The following is a 22992-nucleotide window of genomic DNA, read 5'->3' on the forward strand; positions in this document are numbered from 1 at the left end:
AAAATATTTTTGAGGAATTTTTAAAGAATATTTTTGTGGAGGTGGATTTTTTAAAGAATTTTGAAAGAACAAATTTGAAAAATTTTTCATAATATCTAGGGCATTTGTCGCCCCAATCTCCCACACATTTTCAACCAAAATTTATTACTCAACTTTATTTTACTTGAAAAAAAAAATTAATCCACCTTCTTCACCATCTTCATCTTCTTCTGTTTCTAATTGACCCCGGGCGAACAACAAGACGAAAAATTATATCCTCTTAATTAGTAACAATTTAAAAATTCATTTAAATTTTTCTTAATATATAAATGTTAGTTTATTTCATCTTAATTATCAACAGACCTAATAAATTTTGCATTTTAACCGTTGAAAGTTTTGTTTTTGTTCAAAGCAAGCCAATGGCGGTCTAGTCCAGCAGGTCTAGTCGCTTTGGCCTTCTTTTAGAACAAAAACTAATTTATGATGCTTTCACCTGGAGACGGAGAGTGAGAGAGTTAATTAGCCAACATTAAAATTCGTTGAAGTATAGCAGGAGGATATACGTAGCCTTTTTGGTATGAATGAAATGAAAATAGAATTTTAACACCTGATTTGAATTAATAGAGGAGTTAACCAAGGTCATAGAGTTCGCAATGAAAAATTTAACATGGACGTAGTTGGAATTGGGGTTGAAAAGGATTTCAAAAGCAATAGTAGTGGAGTTTTTAAAGAAGGAGATCAAAGCATTTTGAGGAAGTTTTGACCTATACTTGATGTGGGCAATAGATGAGTTATTAGACAGTTTTCGATCTACGGATGACGTGGAAAATAATAGTTAAGAAACAACTATACGAATTGGCTTAAATTTGACAAAATTCAGAACTTACATCAGAACTCTCTTCATATCAATCGGAACTTAAATTTCTATTCAAGGATCAAAATTTCGAGGGATTATTGGATTTATATTCGCAAATTTAAAGCATTTTAATTAAAAGAATTGTCTTTTGAAATATATTTCAGAATATTTTCGAGACCCATTTCAAACTATAAACGACATTGTGAATAATATGTAGCAATATACAATCCTGTTTGGCTTTAATATACTTACATCCCGGGCTTATCTTTTTCCCTCTTCCATGTCAAGAATACACTGAACTCCCTCTTCCTTTACAATATTTGCCTTATCCATTGGAAAAGCGAAAGTAAATCTGTCTCCTTGACATAATAAATGACCGACGTTTAAAGATTTCTCTCCCCTTCCCCTATTTCTCATTCCTCCACCTAGAAAAAAAACTTCTTCAAAAAACCAAAGGAAAACGAAATGTAAAAAACCTAGACAATTTATAAATTGGTCCTATAAAATGAACCTTTCTTTCTTTATGCAGGCAATTCCAACATTTGAAATGTTGAACAAACCAAGGTAAAAATGAAATGCGAGCACGAAATGAAAAATACTGAAGCAAATGACAATAAGTAGAAAATGTGATTTAAAAGGTACAAAACCGTAAAACTTAATACGTTAATATATCACACACAGAAAGTAAAAAAAATATATATGGATGTAAGAAAAGAAACTGGAGCAGGAGTAACAGTGCCAGAAATGTCATCCATTACGCACACACCGTCCGTCTGTCATTGATTACCTTCTATATATAAGGACAATGCCAAAGAAAAAACCTATTTTGCAGTCGTTATGCTTAAAGCATAAAAGCATTTTCTAATGTAAAAATTCTTGCAAGCGTTTCAAGGTAATTTGCAATTGGAAGTGGAAGTAAGGTGGCTAAGGAGCTGGAAAAATGAAATATATATATTTTTTTCTTTTTGTAGAACAATAAAATCTAGATAAGAATTATTTTTCCCAAGGATATATTTGCTGTAAATTGCTCTGTTTTAAATCTTATTTAGAAAAGTGGGTATTTGCTACAATATGTGGGTGTGAGTGAGTGGGAAAGCATATGGTAGTCAGGAGGAATTTGTTTTTAAAATTATAGCTTCACTGAAATGGTATTAAGAAAAAACCTTATGGAGCAATGAAATTATTAATAAGGTTAATTTATCAAACAAAAATTGAGATAAAAATTCTAAACAAAATTTAAGCAACGCCCTCTATACATAGATTCTCACATTATCTTAAGTGATTTCAGGGAAATTTGTAGGAGGAAGATACAATGGGCATTTTATTACATAGATGTTTATGAGGGCGGAATGTATATAGAAATTACTAGACGAGGGGAACAGAGAGAGAAATAGATTTCAAAAATAATGGTTTCAAAGAACTAGTGGGAAAAAATACCGAGCGATGATAAAGGTTAAGGGGTCAAATTTATCATAATTTCAATATTAAATTGGGATTCTGCCAATTCAACTAGGAAGAATAGGGAAAGTGCCAAAAGGGTACTGAAAATGCCAAAATAGTAATTTGAAATTACGAATCGGACAAATATTATATCACGCAATCTGTAAAAATAATCCACGCTTTAGTGGGCCTAGAAAAAATATTCTTAAAAAAATCCACGCTTTAGTGGGCCTAGAAAAAATATTCTTAAAATAATCCACGCTTTGCTGGGTCTAGAAAAAATATTCTTAAAATAATCCACGCTTTGCTGGGCCTAGAAAAAATATTCTTAAAATAATCCACGCTTTGCTGGGTCTAGAAAAAATATTCTTAAAATAATCCACGCTTTGCTGGGCCTAGAAAAAATATTCTTAAAATAATCCACGCTTTGCTGGGCCTAGAAAAAATATTCTTAAAATAGTCGACGCTTTGCTGGGCCTAGAAAAAAAATTCTTAAAATAACCCACGCTCTGTTGGGCCTTAGAACAATTTTCTTTAAATAATCCACGCTCTGTTGGGCCTTAGAAAAATATTCTTTAAATAATCCGCGCTCTGTTGGGCCTTAGAAAAATATTCTTTAAATAATCCACGCCTGGTTGGGCCTTAGAAAAATATTCTTTAAATAATCCACGCTCGGTTGGGCCTTAGAAAAATATTCTTTAAATAATCCACGCTCTGTTGGGCCTTAGAAAAATTTTCTTTAAATAATCCACGCCCTGTTGGGCCTTAGAAAAATATTCTTTAAATAATCCACGCTCTGTTGGGCCTTAGAAAAATTTTCTTTAAATAATCCACGCTCTGTTGGGCCTTAGAAAATATTCTTTAAATAATCCGCGCTCTGTTGGGCCTTAGAAAAATATTCTTTAAATAATCCACGCTCTCTTCGGCCTTAGAAAAATATTCTTTAAATAATCCACGCTCTGTTGGGCCTCAGAAAAATATTCTTTAAATAATCCGCGCTCTGCTAGGCCTTAGAAAAATATTCTTTAAATAATCCACGCTCTGTTGGGCCTCAGAAAAATATTCTTTAAATAATCCGCGCTCTGTTAGGCCTTAGAAAAATATTCTTTAAATAATCCACGCTCTGTTGGGCCTTAGAAAAATATTCTTTTAATAATCCACGCTCGGTTGGGCCATAGAAAAATATTCTTTAAATAATCCACGCTCGGTTGGGCCTTAGAAAAATATTCTTTAAATAATCCACGCTCGGTTGGGCCTTAAAAAAATATTCTTTAAATAATCCACGATCTGTTGGGTCTTAGAAAAATATTCTTTAAATAATGCACAGTCTTGTGAGCCTTGAAAAAATTCTTTAGATAATCCACGTTCTTATGAGACTTGAAAAATATTTTTTTTAAATTATCCACGCTCGTATGAGCCTTGAAAAAATAATCTTATAATAATCCATGCTCTGTTAAGCCTTGGAAAAACATTCTTTAAATAATCCGCGCTCTGGATGTGCCTTGAAAAAAATCTTTAAATAATCCACGTTCTTATGAGCCTTAAAAGATAATCTTATAATAATCCACGTTCTTATGAGCCTTAAAAAATAATCTTATAATAATCCACGCTCTGTTAAGCTTTGGAAAAACATTCTTAAAATAATCCACGCTGTGGGTGAGCCTTGAAAAAATAATCTTTAAACAATCCTCACCTTAAACAGGTAGACTACTGTTAGAAGAACTTTAACAGGTAGTTTGTGGTTAGAAGAACTTTAATGGGTCTTCTATGAACTGAAGACTTTGAACATGCCTTTTATGGACTGAAGGCCTCAAACAACTTTTTTTGATAGAAGGCCTTTAACAGATCTTCTACTGACAAAAAACAGGTCTTCTATGAACAGGAGACGTTTTAGAAGTCAACTATGGACAGAAGACCTTTAACAGCGTTTTACATCTTCCATCAATAGACCTGTTGGAAAATTGTTTATGGCCTTCTGCCCATAGAAGTTCTGTTAAAGGTTTTCAGTCCACATAAGACCTCATACAGTTTTTCTGTCCATAGACTGAATGTTAAAGGTCTTCTGTTCACAGACTACCTGTTAAAAGTCTTCTGTTCACAGACTACCTGATAAAGGTCGACTGTCTTCAGATTACCTTCTGTCTACAGACTACCTGTCGATAGAAAAACAGTTAAAGGTAAAACACCTCAAAGGGTTTCGTATCTATAGAAAACATCAACGGTCTTCTGTCCATAGTCCTGTTAAAAGTTTTCAGTCCACAGGAAACCTCTTTCTGTCCACAGACGGTCTGTAAAAGGTTTTCCGTCGATAGAAGACCTCTTAAAAGTCGTCTGTCTATAGAAATCCTGTTAAAGGTATTTTATATTTTAACCATAGATGATCAGAATGGACTTCTATCTATAGAAGACGTCAACGGTCTTATTTTTTAGAATGTCTTCTATCTACTGGAGAATTCCACTATATCCTTTCTACATAATGTCTCCCTGCTTCACTAACTCCAGAAAACCAACATCCTTTTTAAATAATTTTCCCTCTTAATATGTAATCTGCTTTTGCATTTCCAACACAAAACTAAAACCATCAATTTTCTTTTATATAAGTCAATGTCACTAAATATTCCAGAGCAACAAAAAACCTCTCCAAGAATACCACAAATCCACTTAAATTTTTTCTTGATTCCCTTTAAAAAGTTTTTCTTCCACTATAAATTCAATATAACTTAAAAAGAGAAAAAAACATGCAAACGACAAAATCCTCAAAGTTCAATTGCAAACCATGACAAAAAACGAAATGCTATGGCCACCATTTATTTTCAACCTTAGCTCGGAATAGTTGGGAGCATAAAAAATTGCTATTCATTTAAAAGAAATGTAGGTGGACAAAGCAACTGAAGAGAAAAACATTTCCCAAGAAAATTAGAACAGTTTGGCCTTTAAGTATGCCTCTGGCAGTGGTGATGATGTTGATATTCGTTGTTAGCATGGTTCGTTAAATAAGGATAACCAACAGGAGGACAAAAAAACAGAGTGTCTCCCACAGACACGGCTTATGGTTGCAGGACATATTACACAATGAATGGATAGCGAGAGTAAAAGAGAAAAAATAACACATTTTTTGTTTGTGTAACAGCAGTCATCCCATGGCGACCAAACTATATAATACAATGGGAGGAAAGCCTCCAACTCTCGTGATTCTCGTTACTAGCAAAAGGACATACTTACCGTTAATAAATCTTTGCGTGAAATATTTTTCAATTGCAATGTATTGCGCACGGTGCCATCTGGTAGTACGTCATATGAATCATCGACCAAAGCATGTTCACGCCACCATGAGACACGTGGTGGTGGCACACCACCGCTTGATAAACATGTTATATTCAGACTATCACCTTCCAAATAGGGACCGGCTTTTTGGTCTCTTATTGCAGCGCCATGGTGATCCAATATTGTTAGATGAGTGGGTGGTACTGTAACAAACAACAGGAGAGATAGGAAATAGGAAAATATGATAAATTAAATGGTCTTAAATTTAAAAAAAAAAATTAAAATCAAAAATGATGGGAAATTATTTAAAGAAATTTAAAGCAGATTTTAAAGCTTTGATCAAAATATAAGTTCACAATTTAAAATTCTTTAAACATTTTCCCCACTTCCGTTGCGTCATTTGTGTTTATCAGACGTCTGTTAAAAAAAAAAAAAACATAATTGAAACACCCACTGACTTATTGCCCATAAAATGAAATGTTTTTTATTAATAAAAAATCTTTCAAAACATCACAGTCTACCCTTCCCCTCTGTTTTTTCTTTCATTGTATTGTCCCCCTCTTATGCCATCATACTTACCCAATACGGTTACATTTATCCTCCAATTACGCGTTGGTGATTTATGAAAATCCACCCGACATTTATACAGACCAGCATCACTTGGCTGTATATTTTTAATCCTTAAAGCTGGCGGATTTGAGTCATAATAAAAGTGGGCTTTTTTATTGAAAACATTCTCATCAGCCCATGGTATACCCTGATGTAGTGGTCGTCCACGAGCATCAAAACTGTAATGAGAATAAGAAAAGTAACAGCATAAGAAAAACGTTAAGATGAATGAATAAGAAACGAAAGGTTATTAGTAATGGTGACTTGGTTCTATATAAAAGGTGATGAAATTGAATTGCACAAAGAAAGACTTTGTAAGATTTAAAATTTAAGATGAAAGATTTAAAAAAGTGGATATTTTTATAGAAGGTATTTAAAGATGTTCTGAAGGCAGGAGATATTTAAAGAGGTCCTAAAGGTAAAGTCCAGAAGACCTTCAACAGGATCTTCTGCCCACTGACTGCCTGTTAAAGATCTTCTCTCATTGACCACCTGTTAAAGGCCTTTTGTTCACAGACTACCTGTTAAAGGTCTTCTGTCCACAGACTATCTGTTAAAGTCTTCTGTCCATAGATTACCTGTTAAAGGTCTTTTGTCCACAGACTACCTGTTAAAGGTTTTCTGCCCATAAACTACCTGTTAAAGGTCTTCTGTCGTTAAAGATCTTTTAAAGACTTGTTAAGGATCTTTTGTCCATAGAAGACCTGATACAGGTCTTCGTAGACCTGTCCATAATAGATTTGTTAAAGTCTTCTGCCTACAAAAGACCTTGTGGAAGGTCTTTTGTCCACAGAAAGCCTGTCAAATTTTTTCTGTTCATAGAAAACCTGTTAAAGGTCTTCTGTCCATAGAAAAGATCTTCTCTCACTGACTACCTGCTAAAGGTCTTTCATCCACAAATTACCTGTTAAAGGTCTTTTGTCCACCGACTATCTGATAAAGATCTTCTGTCCACAGACTACCTGTTAAAGATCTTCTGCCGATAGAAGACCTCATAAAATACCTGTTAAAGGTCTTTTGAAGACTTGCTAAGGATCGATGTACATAGAAGACCTGATATAGGTCTTTGTAAACCTGTCCGTAATGGATCTGTTAAAGCCTTCTGTCTATAGAAGACCTTGTCGAAGGTGTTCTGTCCACAGTAGGCCTGTTAAATGTTTTCTGTTCATAGAAGACCTGTTGAAGGTCTTCTGTCCATAGAAAAGGTCTTTCATCCACAGATTACCTGTTAAAGGTCTTCTGTCCATAGACTACCTGTTAAAGATCTTCTATCCGATGGAATACCTCATAAGAGACCTGTTAAAGGTGTTTTGAAGACTTGTCAAGGATCGTTTGTCCATAGAAAACCTGATATAGGTATTCGTAAATCTGTCCATAATAGATCTTTTAAAGTCTCACCTCTATAGAAGACCTTGTGGAAGGACTTCTGTACACAGAGGGTCTGTTGAGTGTTTTCTGTTCATAGAAGACCTGTTGAAGGTCTTCTATCCATAGAAAAGATCTTCTCTGACTAACTACCTGTTAAAGGTCTTTCATTCACAGATTATCTGTTAAAGGTCTCCTGTCCATATACTACCTGTTGAAGGTCTTTTGTCCACCCGCTACCTGATAACGATCTTCTGCCGATAGATGACCTTATAGAAGACCTGTTAAAGATCTTTTGAAGGCTTGTTAAGGATCGTTTGTCCATAGAAGACTTGATATAGGTGTTCGTAAACCTAGCCATAATAGATCTGTTACAGCCTTCTGTCCATAGAAAAGATCTTCTCCCACCGACTACCTGTTAAAGATCATTCATCCACAGATTACCTGTTAAAGGTCTTCTGTCCATAGACTACCTGTTAAAGGTCTTTTATCCACCGACTACCTGTTAAAGATCTTCTGTCCGCAGGCTACCTGTTAAAGAGCTTCTGCCGATAGAAGACCTCATAAAAGACCTGTTAAAGGTCTTTTGAAGACTTGTTAAGGATCGTTTGTCCATAGAAGCCCTGATATAGGTCTTCGTAAACCTTTCCGTAATAGATCTGTTAAAGCCTTCTGTCTATAGAAGACCTTGTGGAAGATCTTCTGTCCACAGCGGGCCTGTTAAATGTTTTCTGTTCATAGAAGACCTGCTAAAGGTCTTCTGTCCATAGAAGACATGTAAAAGGTCTTCTGTCCATAGAAAACTCGTTAAACGATAGAATACCTCATAAGAGACCTGTTAAAGGTATTTTGAAGACTTGTCAAAGATCGTTTGTCCATAGAAAACCTGATATAGGTCTTTGTAAACCTGTCCGTAATAGATCTGTTAAGGCCTTCTGTCTATAGAAGACCTTGTCGAAGGTCTTCTGTCCACAGAGGGTCTGTTAAATGTTTTCTGTTCATAGAAGACCTGTTAAAGGTCTCCTGTCCATAGAAGACCTGATATAGGTCTTCGTAAACCTGTCCGTAATAGATCTGTTAAAGCCTTCTGTCCACAGAGGGCCTGTTAAATGTTTTCTGTCCATAGAAGAACTGTTAAAAGTCTTCTGTCCATATAAAAGATCTTCTCTCACTGACTACCTGTTAAAGGTCTTTCATCCACATATTACCTGTTAAAGGTCTCCTGTCCATAGACTACCTGTTATAGTCCTTTTGTCCCCCGACTACCTGTTAAAGATCTTCTGTTCGCAGAATACCTGTTAAAGATCTTCTGCCGATAGAAGATCTCATAAAATACCTGTTAAAGGTCTTTTGAAGACTTGTTAAGGATCGTTTGTCAATAGAAGACCTGATATAGGTATTCGTAAACCTGTCCACAATAGATCTGTTAAAGCCTTCTGTCTATAGAAGACCTTGTGGAAGGTCTTCTGTCCACAGAGGGCCTGTTCAATGTTTTCTGTTCATAGAAGACCTGTTAAAGGTCTTCTGTCAATAGAAAACTTCTTAAACGATAGAATACCTCACAAGAGACCTGTTACAGGTCTTTTGAAGACTTGTTAAGGATCGTTTGTCCATAGAAAACCTGATATAGGTCTTTGTAAACCTGTCCGTAATAGATCTGTTAAGGCCTTCTGTCTATAGAAGACCTTGTCTAAGGTCTTCTGTTCACAGAGGGCCTGTTAAATGTTTTCTGTTCATAGAAGACCGGTTAAAGGTCTTCTATCCATAGAAGGCATGTTAAAGGTCTTCTATCCATAAAAACTTGTTAAAGGTCTTCTACCTATATAAGACCTGTTAAAGGCTTTCTGTCCATAGAAGACCTATTAAAGGACATATGTCTATAGAGGGCCTGTGAAAGGTATTCTGTCCACAGAAGATCTGTTAAAGGTCTTCTGTACACAAAAAGTCCATCAAAGGCCTTCTGTCTATAAAAGATACGTTTAAGCTCTTCTGTCCTTAGTAATATTTTTAAAGGTCTACTGTCCATAGTTACAGAAGGCCTGTTCAATGTCTTCTGCCTATAGAACATCTGTCAAAGCTCTTTTGTCCAATGAAGATTTGTTAAGGCCATATAAGATCTTTTGAAGGCCTTCTCTCCATAAAATACCCGTTGAGTGTCTATCCATACAAAAAGTCTTCTGGGCATAGAAAACCTATTCAAGGAAACCTGGGAAGAATTGTTGAAGAAAGTTTATCCATAGAAGACCTGATAAAGATTTTCTGTCCACGGAAAGTCTGCTAATAGTCTTTTATGGACAGAATGAACTTCTGAAACAGAGACCTCCGAATAGCTTGTTTTTGATATAAGACCTATTGTAAGTTATATTCTTGGAAGGTCTTTTATAGACAGAAGTCTTTTGATCTTCTCTGAACAGACAACCTTCGGCAAGCTCCCATTGATATAAGAGTCTACCCATGTCCTTTTTATGATCTATGTGTGAAAATAAGTGCAAATGTATTTATTTTAATTTCCCATTTCCCTAACCAATGACTGACATCTGAATGAACTCCGAAAATATGTTTGTTTTTGAAACAACACAAGTATGTGTGTGCGCAGCCTATGAATATCTATGAGAGATTAAACCTGAAGTGTGGCACCTTTTTCCGTTGTCGAGGCGGCCATCATATATGTAATTTATACTCATTTAGTAAGGATTCCCGAACAAATTATTATAATAATTATACCAAGTTGATTAGTATTAAAGCTGCTTGGGAGACGTTTTTTTTATTTTGGGGTTTGTGTTGATTATTTATGACAGGAATGTTATTAGAATTTATTAATCTTCTTTATGTTCGGTGTACTTATGAGGTTCTTGTTGCTATTTTTGGTGGAATATTAAGCTTAGGATTCATTACTAATGAGATGAATTTTTGTTTTAACTAAATGAATGACTAGAATATGTTGCAAAAGAGAAACAAATGAGTATAAATACACAGGTAAATAAATATGCTGCTAAATACTCAAGAGAATGAGGGTCGGATTATGACTGTAATATGCTTCATTTTGTGGTATTATTTATTGGGATTATTAAGGGGGAAATTAGCGGGATGATTAAATGGCATAAATGTATATTTCAAGATTTTTATAATGAAAATAAAATAAATATCCTTGATGTTGTGATATGTGACTTGGTGCCATCTATGCTTCATATTTTATATTATTACTTGGTCATCCCACTTGCCCGGGAAAGGCAAAATTACAAGCATATTTTTAGGATGAAAATTATAAGAAGAGCGGCAAATTTTGAAAATAATTCTCTATAGGAAAAGGAAAATGTGACATTGGCAAAAAAAAACTACACCATATATCAGTATATTTTGTAGCAAAGGCAAGGTTAACAGGATCCGAAGAGTACAGATTATAATTACACTATTCTGCGGTGCCATCTATACTTCAAATATTAAGCTAAGAGAATTATGTGAAACAAATTAATGACAATTTCAAGAAGAGATGTAATTATTGAAAATAATTCTCAATAGGAAAAAGATAAATAACTAAACAAAATATCAGTATATTTTGTAGCAAAGGTAGCGCTAACAGGATTCGAAGATTAAAGCTTATAATTAAGATATTCTGTGACGACATCTGTACTTCAAATATGAAGCTTTGATAAGCGAATAATGTTATATTAATTAATATTTCTGTATAGTTTTAGGCGTAATAATAATTACGACAACGCCGAAGAAGATAAGCACATATTTTTCTCCACTGACTTGGTTATTATAATTTTATTTTAATACATAAAATAAACTGCCTTAGAACATCATGCTTTTCTTATATTAAATTTTAATTTTTTTTTTTCCAAATTTCCCATAAAAATTTCACGACCGTAAAGCAATATATTTAAAACTGTCCTCTTCATTTCACATTATGTCAATCCATTAAAATGTCTTCGCTTAGTTTTTATGAGCAATTACATTGACCCAAATATATCCATCAAATTTAGATAAGATCAAAATCAAAACCACACAAAAAATGCAACAAAAAATGTGGTCATCTTTTGTTTTTATTCGAACTTCTCAATTAACTTAAAGAAAAATCCAATTTGTCTTCGAACAGCAGAATCCCATAGATCTTGGACTTTATCTTGGCCATCAAATTTTTTTTTGGTTTTTTGCCTCTTACCTGAAGGTAAGACAAAAAAATCCCAAGCAATTATCATAAAATAAGATGAGCAATCACACGAAATATTGTAAGACATTAACATGCATCACCATAAAAGCCAAAAAAGCGAGCGACTCTTGGCCATTGGCATTAGCATTACAACAAAATAGCAAAACAACTACGTAAAAAACGAAAAAAACGAAAAAAGAAAAACATTTTCACACCCAAGTGACGAAAAAACATCCCCAGACAGGGAAATAAACAGTCAATAACCACAAGTCGGCTAAAGGCCGTTTGGCGGAAGATAGAAAGTGTTGCTAAACGATGTTTCTTTTCCTTAAGAGATAAAACAGGAAATTTTATGAAAATCCAAGACACTGCGAAATATATAAAATTGGGCAATCCCCGAGAAGTCGGTGGATCGTTGGGAGAACCTTGGGAAAAATTTCTGAATGTGTATGATTTCTTAATTTTAAAACTACTGGTAATGTAGAAGAGTACTGTTGTGCATTACTTTGTAATGGGTTCTTCAGTTCATGTGGCTTTCTAATTCATGCTGGGTGGGTTATATTGTAAGCGTGTTGAATAGATGCAAATCCAATAAGGAGTCAGGGAAAAGTCAGCGGACCTTTTGGTGAGTCTCGAAGTTAATGTCTGGGTGCAGCATATTCACCAATGTGCGCGAGGAAGAGTTTCTGAAGAGCTGGGCGAATCAATGCTAAAGATCTAGCTCAGCGTAAAGCTGAGTTCTTTGCAGCTTTTGGGACGTACAATGACGAGCTGTCTAGGAGTAAAGAAGACAAATGGTGGAGATTGGTACAGGAAAGATCTCTGGGGTGAAGTACACCATGTGTGCCGGCATGGTTCATATACAGGTGTTGCGTATTAGCTGCACGACAACTGTCTCGTGTTAGTGGGGGTTGGAGGCGTAGATATAAGAACCTTGTTGGCGAATTTCTTTCCAAGGCCGGAGACTCAATCAATTAAACTTGTTGATGAATTGAATGAGCCTCCGATATTGACAGTATCTGTCAAGTTAGAAGTAGAACTTCGCCAGTTATCGTCAGTATGACTGTCTTCTTTATTCATCTTCCTTGCCCTAGTATATCGAGTCCATCCAGGATGCATATCGAGTTCACAGCTTTATAGTTTGCATTTATCATGGTTACTTTCCGTCACTCGGAAACATGCCCAAATTGCAATATAGCTTAAAGTCGCCTTATAGGCTAAGAAGTCTCTTCATTCTTATCGGGGCATAGGTCTTCTTGGAACATAACTGGAGAGGATTGTGGTGGTAATGCCTTAAAGAGATTAGGTTTACTGAGGATAAAGGTACTGTGGACGCGTAGATGCATGTGCAGAATAGTCTTAGGAAATAAAATGCCAAAGATGTCTTTGGTGCATTTGACGTCCTGCCTGGGAATAGCGTGCTCGTGAGGTTGTCTGAGATCAAATGTCAGGTGTTCAAACTCTGGTTTAGTTATTTCAGGGAAAGGAGATCTTATGTTTTATGAGCCAGTGAGACGGTTTGGCCTGAATTGGAGCTAGACAACTTTCAGGGTCCATTTATTTGGATGAATTATCTTTTGGGGCAGTAAGCGACCACTTTTAAAATCTTTGCGTATGATGATGACCTACCCATCATGATTGAAGTCGACTGGAACTGATACGTCGTAGTGAGCACACTATGAGCATCGTAGGGTTCTAAAGTGACCGAGTTGATGTTGAGGTGGCGGGTAACAAAACTGTGCTAATGCTGTTGAAAGGGAGGTTAGCTCATAGCCATGCTTTACATATTCGAGGTGGTGGGCATTACTTGAGATGCGTAAGTAAAGTCAAGTACCTAGGAATAACTCGCAAGAGAAACTCTTCTCTACTTTCCCTCCCCCACCAAACAAAAACTTACCCCACCACACCAATAAAATTGCACCCAAAAAAAACTTACCACCTCCCCCCCACTTTTCACTCTCGACTAAATCGGAGCTCGGACTATGGGTGACATGAAGAATTTCCTGCGCCACATCTATGTCTTCAAAGAGATGTTGACAACTGTAGCCGGGATGGTGTTGTGGACTGATTGGAGATTGTGCAAACGTTCTCTGCGTATCATATATGCTGGACTCTTTGTTGCCTGTGGAACATATGGTACACTTGTATGGTATGCCACAGCTCAGTCGTTTTTGTAAGTCTTGTTTGATTCTGCAAGCGAGCTAGCTGGTAGATATGGATATTAGGCAATACATCTGGAGCGTGTTGCTGATAGGTAGAGGACTAGGTGGACGGGTAATTTCCAAGGGAGGATGTCGTTGGAATTAATTCTTAACGTTACTTTCGTACTGTATTGCCCACACTTCTGCTTCAGCAAGAATCTGTGATTCTTACTTGCTCGAAGCCTCTGTGGAACTGATTTGTGTGTGATAACTGAGGACAGGAGGTATATACTGGCGAAATGTCCTTACAATGATGACATTTAAGTCTTATCTCATATGGGTATAATATATTGAGGAAACGGGGTGGGATTTCAGTAGGGTACTTGGAGACATTTGGACTCTTAGTTGTTTAACTAGTTTTGCAGGTAATTTGTTTCTTAGGAGGAGGAGGAGGAGGAGGAGGACGAGACTCAGAGGAGGTAATTCTCTCACAAAGTCATGTCTGCAGTTGGGCGTTATTTTGTGTTGGAGAGTTGACGCGACGTTGTGTTGATCTCTTGTGGGTGTCGTGCTTGCTTCGTTAAATGTTTTGCTGTGTTGTTATCTTCGAGCTTCCTGTGTGCAGACCGTAAGATCAGCATGTTAATTGTTGGTTGTCTTGGATTGTATGTTTTTACTGTTGATTCATTGGCATCACCAGTAGCGAATTTTTTATGATCCAACTGATTATATTCTTTGGCTACGAAGATTGGTCGGAGGCTATAATCTGCTACTACGGGTGCCGGATGTCCCTAGATCTTCGAATCTTGCCTCTCAGTTGGTGTCGGTCCAATTTTGGGAGCATTAAGGTATTTGTGGGCTTCGGCTCAAATGGGGAGTTTCATTATGAATCCGATAGACCCATTCAAAGGCTCCACTCATAAATAAGGCGAATACGTGTGAGCGGGTCGGTACTCTTAAATTTGTGTGAAGAGGTGGTAGACGCATTGTAGGCGCATAGGTTTTGTTCACGTACACTGTACATGAGCGAGAAAAGCAAATGCAAAAACAATTTTGTGGTATGCCGCCATATATTGTCTTTCCAAATAAGAGCGTCCCTGGTATAGGTAAGGAGTTTATAATAATAGCCATGGAACCTCCCAAGTACTGATGAATCCCATAAAGAAGTCCTTTTGTAACCTTTGAAAATACAAAATTTTGACTTGTTGCTCTCATTTTTTTCTCTCAGTGTCCATTTAATACTGTCTCCAAATGCCTTAAGATAAATTGGAATGGCCCTCCATAGCTGAAAAAGGTATTTTTTTCTCTTTTTTATTTTAATGACAGGTCGTTGTCATTGCTGTAAATAAACACATTGTTGTTGCTTTTGCTTCGTTTTTCGTCAAAGTTTCTTCTGTTGACATGTTTTGATGTTATATGGAGGCATGGAATGTTCTCTACCACCCTCCCCTCTTTTCATCCAGATAGATACACAGATTTTCCTACCTGTAGCCAAAAATACACAAACACTCCCTGTTTTCAAGTCTTCATGTCATCAAAATTGTGTGTTTATTTTGACAAAATTGTGCATCATTTTGAGTTGTTCTCGCCAATGTATCACTGCTGATGAAATGATACTAAACATTTTTGTGTTCCCTAAGGAAACCAAAAAAAAAGAAAAACTTTTCTTTTACAACAACAACTAGCCTCATTGTCATCATCGAATCAACTGACCCCTAAATTATGGGGGAGCGGGCTTTCATTCTTTTTCATTGCAAACCTGTGTATGCGTGTGGGTGGGTGTTTGGGGTTTTTATAATTATACCTCAGAATTGAAATTTCCAATGAAATTTTAATTTTTTTTCTTGTGGGCAGAAATTAAAGTTTCCTCAGATTTGCTGTGTGTTCAATTCTTGGCCCTCATTTTTGGTTGAATTCATTTGGGGGCCATAATTTCTTTGATATTTATGTTGCAACTTTTTTTTAGAAATGAAAATTATGACCTTTTTGTCATGTTTAAATTTCTGATGAAAATTTTAGAGAGACATTTAATGTCAACATTAACATGTTATTGACAGATAATACAATTTTAATAAAATAGCAATTAAATGTTCGAATGTCAGAAGAATACATGGACAAGAATGTACATTAGGGGTTTTTTACAAAATCGTATCCCTGTATATTATTTTGATGAGTTTTTACCTAAGATTAAATAAGATCTTAATTATAAGGTAATTCGATAAAAAAGCTCACGCATAAAGTCATATGAAAATTTCTCTATATGAGCTTGTTTGACAAACTTTTGAAGTCACTATAAACAGATATATAACTGAACATAAGCTTTGGGTCCACACGACATAAACAAAATGGCATAACTTTTTATTTCTCACTAAATTTATCATCATTACATATATCATTTTTACCATATATAATTTTATTTCATATGTCATATCAATTAAAATTGGTTTGTTTGTGCGGTGGCCTTTTTCAATATTTAAATGGAATCAAAGTTATTACAGTCAATAATAGACAAAAGATCATTCATTCGTAGAACAGGAAATATTTTTTGGGATTGTTTTTTTTTTTCATTTCATAGTCCGGTAAAAGTTCATTCATTCTTGTTACAGGAAATCAGTTTGGAAAAAAATGTCAAAAAGTCATAACCCTATTGTACATATTTGCTTTTAAATGTATTTTACTACATGGTGTAATTAATGTCAGGTTAGACAAAATTTATACTGACAGTTGATGTTGATTCTGTTTAGAATTTTATATATTTCCATTTACAAGCGGAAATGAAATGAAACAAGCGCTGCTAATAAAGGACATTCCAAATTGTTGAAGGCCTTTTTTACTTCCAAATGTGATTATATCTTTTTCAATACTTAGTGAACAAATTACTTAGATATGAAAAAAATTATAATAAAATTAAATATTTTTTTTAGTTGGTTTTAAGTCTGGAGTATTACCCCAATGGCTTCAAATCATCTTTTATTTTTTGTTAAAGAAAAATTCCAAAATTACAGCTGACATCATTCTGCCATTCATTCTCCAACATTCCACTATCATGGTAGAGGTATTTTTTATTAGCCAATTTCTAAACTAATTTCTTTGTCAATTGGCCGATTGGTCCCTAGGATATTCTCAAAAATATATACATATATACAATTTTCAAATTAAAATTCCCAATGGGCTAGTTTTTGGTTTTTACATGTGAAAGAGAGGGTGACGTAGGAGATAGAAGATACCAAGGAACGGTCCTGACCGGATTTAACATGGCAAAGCCCAGGATTTATTTGGTCCCTCTTTTATCTCAAGTGGACACTGACCTCCCCGTGGTGTCACCTGGGGAACTGTCTTTAACACCCGTTAAAGGTAGTGAGCTAACATGTGCCGCGCGTTCGCCCATAAGAACGTTAAAAACTTGGGTTTGGGCGTCGGGTTAGTATCCCTCCCCTAAAAAAAAAAACTGCCTACCATGAAAAAATGAAAGAAAAGAAAAACAAACCCCTCTAAAGTTGACGAACCCCGCAAACGTTTTAAGGACCATGATCTGCGAATCTGCACCTGGAATGTTCGCACTCTTTATAGAGAAGGTGCAGTCTTCGCATTGGCAGACGTACTTGAAAAGTACAAGGCCGATATTACTGCCATACATGAAATACGATGGATTGGGAAAGGCGTCACAACAACACCTAAAGTGACGCACTGTATTATAGGTGCCATGAAGTAAAGCATGAGTTTGGTTGCGGATTCGTAGTTAGTCGGAGGCTAAAACATCTGGTATCCAGCTTCACCCCAGCGAATGAAAGACTTGCTGCAATTCGAATAAAAGCTAAATTCTTCAACATCAGCTTTATTTGCGCTCATGCTCCCACTGAAGAAAAGGACGAACAGACCAAGGATATATTCTACGAGCGCTTAGAAGAAACATATGATCGTTGCCCTGCCTATGACATTAAAATCATTCTAGGCGATTTTAATGCCAAAATAGGAAAGGAGAACATCTTTGGCCCAACAGTAGGGAAATTCAGTCTCCACAGTGAAACATCTGACAATGGTATGGGGCTGATAGACTTTGCAGCTGCAAAAAACATGGTAGTTAGCAGTACCATATTTAATCATCTCGATATTCATAAGGGCACCTGGCTGTCTCCAGATCAAAGAACAAGTAATCAAATTGATAATGTTGTGATAGATGGAAGACATTCATCGAGTGTGTTGGATGTACGATCGTTCCGAGGCGCAAACATTGATTCGGACCACTACCTTGTTGCAGCAAAGGTACGTACCGGTCTAAACGTTGCAAATAAAGCACGAACAGACACAACGCGGAAGTTGGACATCGATAGGCTGCAAACACAACAGATAGCGACAGCATATTCCACTAGCCCAATTGCTTAATGAGAGCACTCCTTGTCCCGATAACATAACAACACAATGGCAAAATATTGCCCACTCCATGCAAACAACCGCAAAATCCATACTTGGATTCCAGAGACCTCCACAAAGGAATTCATGGTATGACCAGGAGTGTCGTGCTACTACCGAAGAGAAACATGCGGCATATAGAGCTACTTTACAATCAGTAGCAACGCGTAGCGCACGAGAGAGATATCGGGAGAAAAGGAAAGAAGAGAAACGTTTTTTCCGCAAGAAAAAGAGAGAAATGGAAAAGTGGGAGTGTGAAAAATTCGAGATGTACAAGAGCCAGAATGAAGTCCGAAAATTCTACGAAAGAGTGAGACATCGAACAGATGGCTTTGGTACAGGCACATCTTCTTGTAGAGACCAGCAAGGTAATCTGGTAACTGATACAGATAGCGTGCTCAGGATATGGAAGGAACATTTTTCCAATCTGCTGGTATCCAATAGTAGCGAAGACGATGATACCACAGATCCAATCCCAGAAGATGGTATAGAATGTATACCGCCCAGCCAAGATGAGGTAAAAACAGCAATCAACCGGCTGAAGAATAATAAAGCAGCAGGAGCCGATGGCTTACCAGCCGAGCTGTTTAAAACCGGAGGCGACGCGCTGATAAGGTGTATGATCAGATCTGGCAGGAAGAACGCGTACCCGACGATTGGAACCTGAGCATCCTGTGTCCGTCCACAAGAAAAGAGGTAAGACTGTATGCTTTAACTATAGGGGCATAAGTCTACTCCCGATTGCCCACAAGATCGTGTCAGGGATATTGTGCGAACGACTAAAGCCAATGGTCAACGAAATAACTGGACCATACCAATTTGGCTTTAGACCTGGCAAGTCCACCATTGACCAGATATTTACCCTGCGGCAAATCCTTGAGAAGACCCAAGAGATGCAGATCGACACATATCACCTTTTTGTCGATTATAAAGCAGCTTTCGACAGTCCCCTCCGATCACAGGTATTCCATGCAATGTCTGAGTTTGTCTGAGTATCCCCGCAAAGCTCATCCGGCTTTGTAAGATGACTTTAACTGACACTAGGTCATCCGTTTAAATTGGAAAGAACCTCTCCGAACAGTTCAGTACCAAAAGAGGTTTCAGTAAAGGAGACAGCCTTTCGTGTGACCTATTCAACATTTTGCTGGAAAAGGTAATAAGAGATGCAAATATCAAAAGAAATGGCACAACTTACACCAATAGTCACATGTTACTTGCTTATGCTGATGACATAGACATCATAGGACGAACAGTAAAGGAAGTAACTGATACCTTTAGGAAGGTTGAAGGAGAATATGCGAAAGTGGGTCTGGCGGTAAACGGCAAAAAGACCAAATTGATGGTGTCGACGCGCAATGCGTCCATAGAGCTAGGACCAACAGTGGAAGTTGGTACCTATAATTTTGAGGTAGTTAAAGACTTCGTCTACCTCGGCACTGCCATAAACACAACAAACAACATCAGTTGTGAAATAAGAAGAATTCTATTGGCCAACAGATGCTACTACGGTTTAAATAAGCAATTTAAAAACAAAGCCACATCTCGTCAAACAAAAATAACACTATACAAAACGCTGATACTACCCGTGCTAATGTATGGCTCCTTGGCTTGGTGTGTTTGAGAGGAAAAAAAGGTGAATATCGACGTCGTATAAACCACGACCCATATAAGCTATACAATGACATGAATATAGTTAAACGTATCGAGATCCAACGATTGCGTTGGATAGGCCATATCATAAGAATGAACGATAATGAACCCGCTAAAAAGGCGTATGAATACAGGCCACATGGCGGTGCACGCAGAATCGGGAGACCTAAGCTTCGATGGAGCATACAAGTGGATGAAGAAATGAAAAGGCACGGTATTCCAAAAAGCGAAGCGAAAAACAGAGAGAATTGGAGATCTTTTCTTAGTACGGTCTATGGAACAAATGTTCTGTAATCGACCAGCTAAGTAAGTAAAGTAAGTACATGTGAAAGAGAATAATTATTAAATTTAAATGAATTATTAAAGTTTAAAATGTCTTAAATCGCGTGGTACTGGTATAAGGGGCTACCCCAAAACCTGGACCTAATACCACAATTTTTGGTGGGGAAGTTTCTGGCCCATTAAGAACTCCAAATGCCAAGCTACAGCCAATTTCGACTAAAAAAGTAGATAAAAACATTTAAATACCTGATATCGGGTTATACCGCTATAGGGGGCCTATACGAAAAAATAAACCCATATTGGTTTTGATTTCATATTAATGTGTTGTCATTCAAATCGGAAAAGTGTGCAAAGTTTTCGTTCGATTTGTCAACTGCAACTGTGTTAAAAATGATTTACTAGATTTGAACCATAAAAAGCAAATTAAATAAAACACTGTAAAAACAATGGCTGCTAAAGTTGTTATGTGTTAGGTTACAGATTTCTTTTGTTCAGAAACTTATAGTGAAATTTGATTTGGAACATTTCTTCTTTTAACAATATCCACAAAAAGTGAAGAATTGTGGGAGATTTTGACTCAGTATAAAATCATGTAAAATTTACAGTTCAAAATTTCAGCAAACAATTTCATCCAACAATATATAAATATGTAATGTAATTTTCATAAAAAAATATTATTTCTAGATATATGGTTTGTTCCGAGAATCATAGTGAAATTTTGTGTAGAAATTTTCTTCTTTTGGCACTTTTCGCCTAGAACTAAGTTTCATATTACTTTCATGCATCAACTCGAAAAAGAAGGAAAAAAAAATTATCCAAAAAATTGGGGGATTATTTCGCTTTTTTTCGGCAATATTGATACTGAAATTTTTGCGAAATACAATGTAAATAGGGACTTCATTTCTTTGGTAACCTCCGCTAAAATTTGACAATGAATATTTTGGTCTTTGATGTCATCCCTCTAAAATCATGTTTTGTGGTATAAATTTGAATATACTCAGATGAAGTACGACTTTAACAATAAAACGTGTTTTTAATTTTTAGAGATTCCTGACGTTTACGCAAATTTTACAGATTTTGTGTATTCTGAGACCTATAGTAAAATTTTGTGACAAACAATTTTGTAGAATATTTTGATCTGATATGACGGCATTTTAAAGGATTTTTTGGGCGATTTTCGAAAAAATGATCAAACATACCCCTTTGATGAACCGCATGTGGGTTAATGTTTCTAGCAAAAATACTCCCCACATCCTCCTCAATAATGTTGCCAAAAACAATATATATCTAAAATGCACGGATTCCAAGGAATCTCAACTCGAATATTTCGAAAAAATTAGAAACTTGCCGCGCCTGCTTAGGTTACTTCCCGATGTAAACTTTAAAAATGCCGATACATGTATCTCTTATTTTTAGCCCTAGTTTCATAATCTGATTAATTTTCCTTGTCATTTTTTGTTTTTGCCTGTCATTTTTTGTAATTATTTGTAGAGGTTGCCAAATATTCCATTCTAGCCAACTTCTTTTTGAAAAGAAGAACTTCTGCAGGTCTTTCATAAGAAGAATTATACATTCAAATTTTCAATAAAAAACATTTGCTATGTGAACATTAAACTATTTAAAACTTTTACAAAAAATATCGAAATTTTTCATTCTTCCCAAGCTGCATTAATTGAGTATATTAATTGAGTTCATCGAATTCAAGGTATTTTTTTATTATATTTTCCACGACAAAATCCCCAAAATTTATGAATATCTACAGCTCTAAAAATATTTTAATTTATACATACACATATTTTTCAAAATGTCCTAAAATTTACGCATTTAATATTCCCATCCCCATGTACCGCTCGATCCTTTTTTCCCAGCAAGTGTTCCATAAATTAAATTCATGACTTCTACGGCTTGTCAAAAAACAATAGCTTTTAACAATTCCGCTGGTGTACGATTAACAAGCTGACAAGGCGATACAAGATGTAATGGTTAATGAAAAATTCAGCAAAATCAAAAATGTAAACACCTACCCACACAACTCAGAAAAAAACAACGGAAGCATAAAGAAAAATGTTTGCCCTTTACCCTTTGATATTTTTCTCTTTTTGTGTTGCTTGGCATATCTAAGACAAAAAGAATTTATGTACAATTTACAAGTTATATGGCCACAAAAAAAAAACAAACGCAAAAAATGTACAACGACATTTCTTTATTAACATTCATTTCATTCCATTCCATGCCGTTCATTCATTCATTCATTTTTGGGTTAGCTGGCAGGCAATAAAACAAAAGGACCTAGCAGCTAGAAAAGCGTGTAAGAAATTTTCTTTTTCGGCATCATAAAACATGATTCATACAATACAATGCCTTGAGTCGGGTTAGAAAGGAATAAATTTACTGAAAAATTCTAAACAAATTAGTCAGAAGGACAAAGAATGAAAGTCGAAAGAAGAGGGAAGGTCACAGGCGTTTTTTTTTTTTTTAATTTTTGTCTTTGACAAGGGATGCCCCAAAAAAAGGAGGCAAATGGAACGTGCAAAATGTTCCCAGAAAAAAGAGTTCATGAAAAAATTAAGCAATTGAACTGAGATTTCAAGACGTGAGGAAAGAAGGTTTTTAAAATAAAAAAAATGAATAAAAAATGTTCCAATCAAAAAAAGTTTATGGGGTCACAAAATTGATTTCCTTTAAAAAAATGTTAAATTTGATATATGGAATGATACTGAATATTTCAAAAGCCTGGAATTTTCTGCTTCTTTGATAGCCATAAAGACATAACAGTTATGTCATAAAAATCAATTTATTTACTTTCTTTCTTTCTCTTTCCATTAAATATATTTATTTTTTAA

The 22992-nt window shown here is 35.8% G+C and overlaps 1 protein-coding gene across 1 annotated transcript in view; it reads right to left on the reverse strand.

Annotated features, from left to right (window-relative positions):
• Positions 1–22992, reverse strand: part of side-V (sidestep V) — a 330904-nt gene that overhangs the window by 99107 nt on the left and 208805 nt on the right. Inside the window, exons 4-5 of the mRNA XM_073989244.1 lie at positions 6119–6327; positions 5498–5742 (exon numbers count right to left, since the gene is read on the reverse strand). Of these exons, the coding sequence (XP_073845345.1) occupies positions 5498–5742; positions 6119–6327 (454 nt within the window). The remainder of the gene's footprint in view (positions 1–5497; positions 5743–6118; positions 6328–22992) is intronic.

This window comes from Musca autumnalis, unplaced genomic scaffold, assembly GCF_047663935.1.
Source record: "Musca autumnalis isolate F117 unplaced genomic scaffold, ASM4766393v1 scaffold_5, whole genome shotgun sequence".
Taxonomy (NCBI): Eukaryota; Metazoa; Arthropoda; class Insecta; order Diptera; family Muscidae; genus Musca; species Musca autumnalis.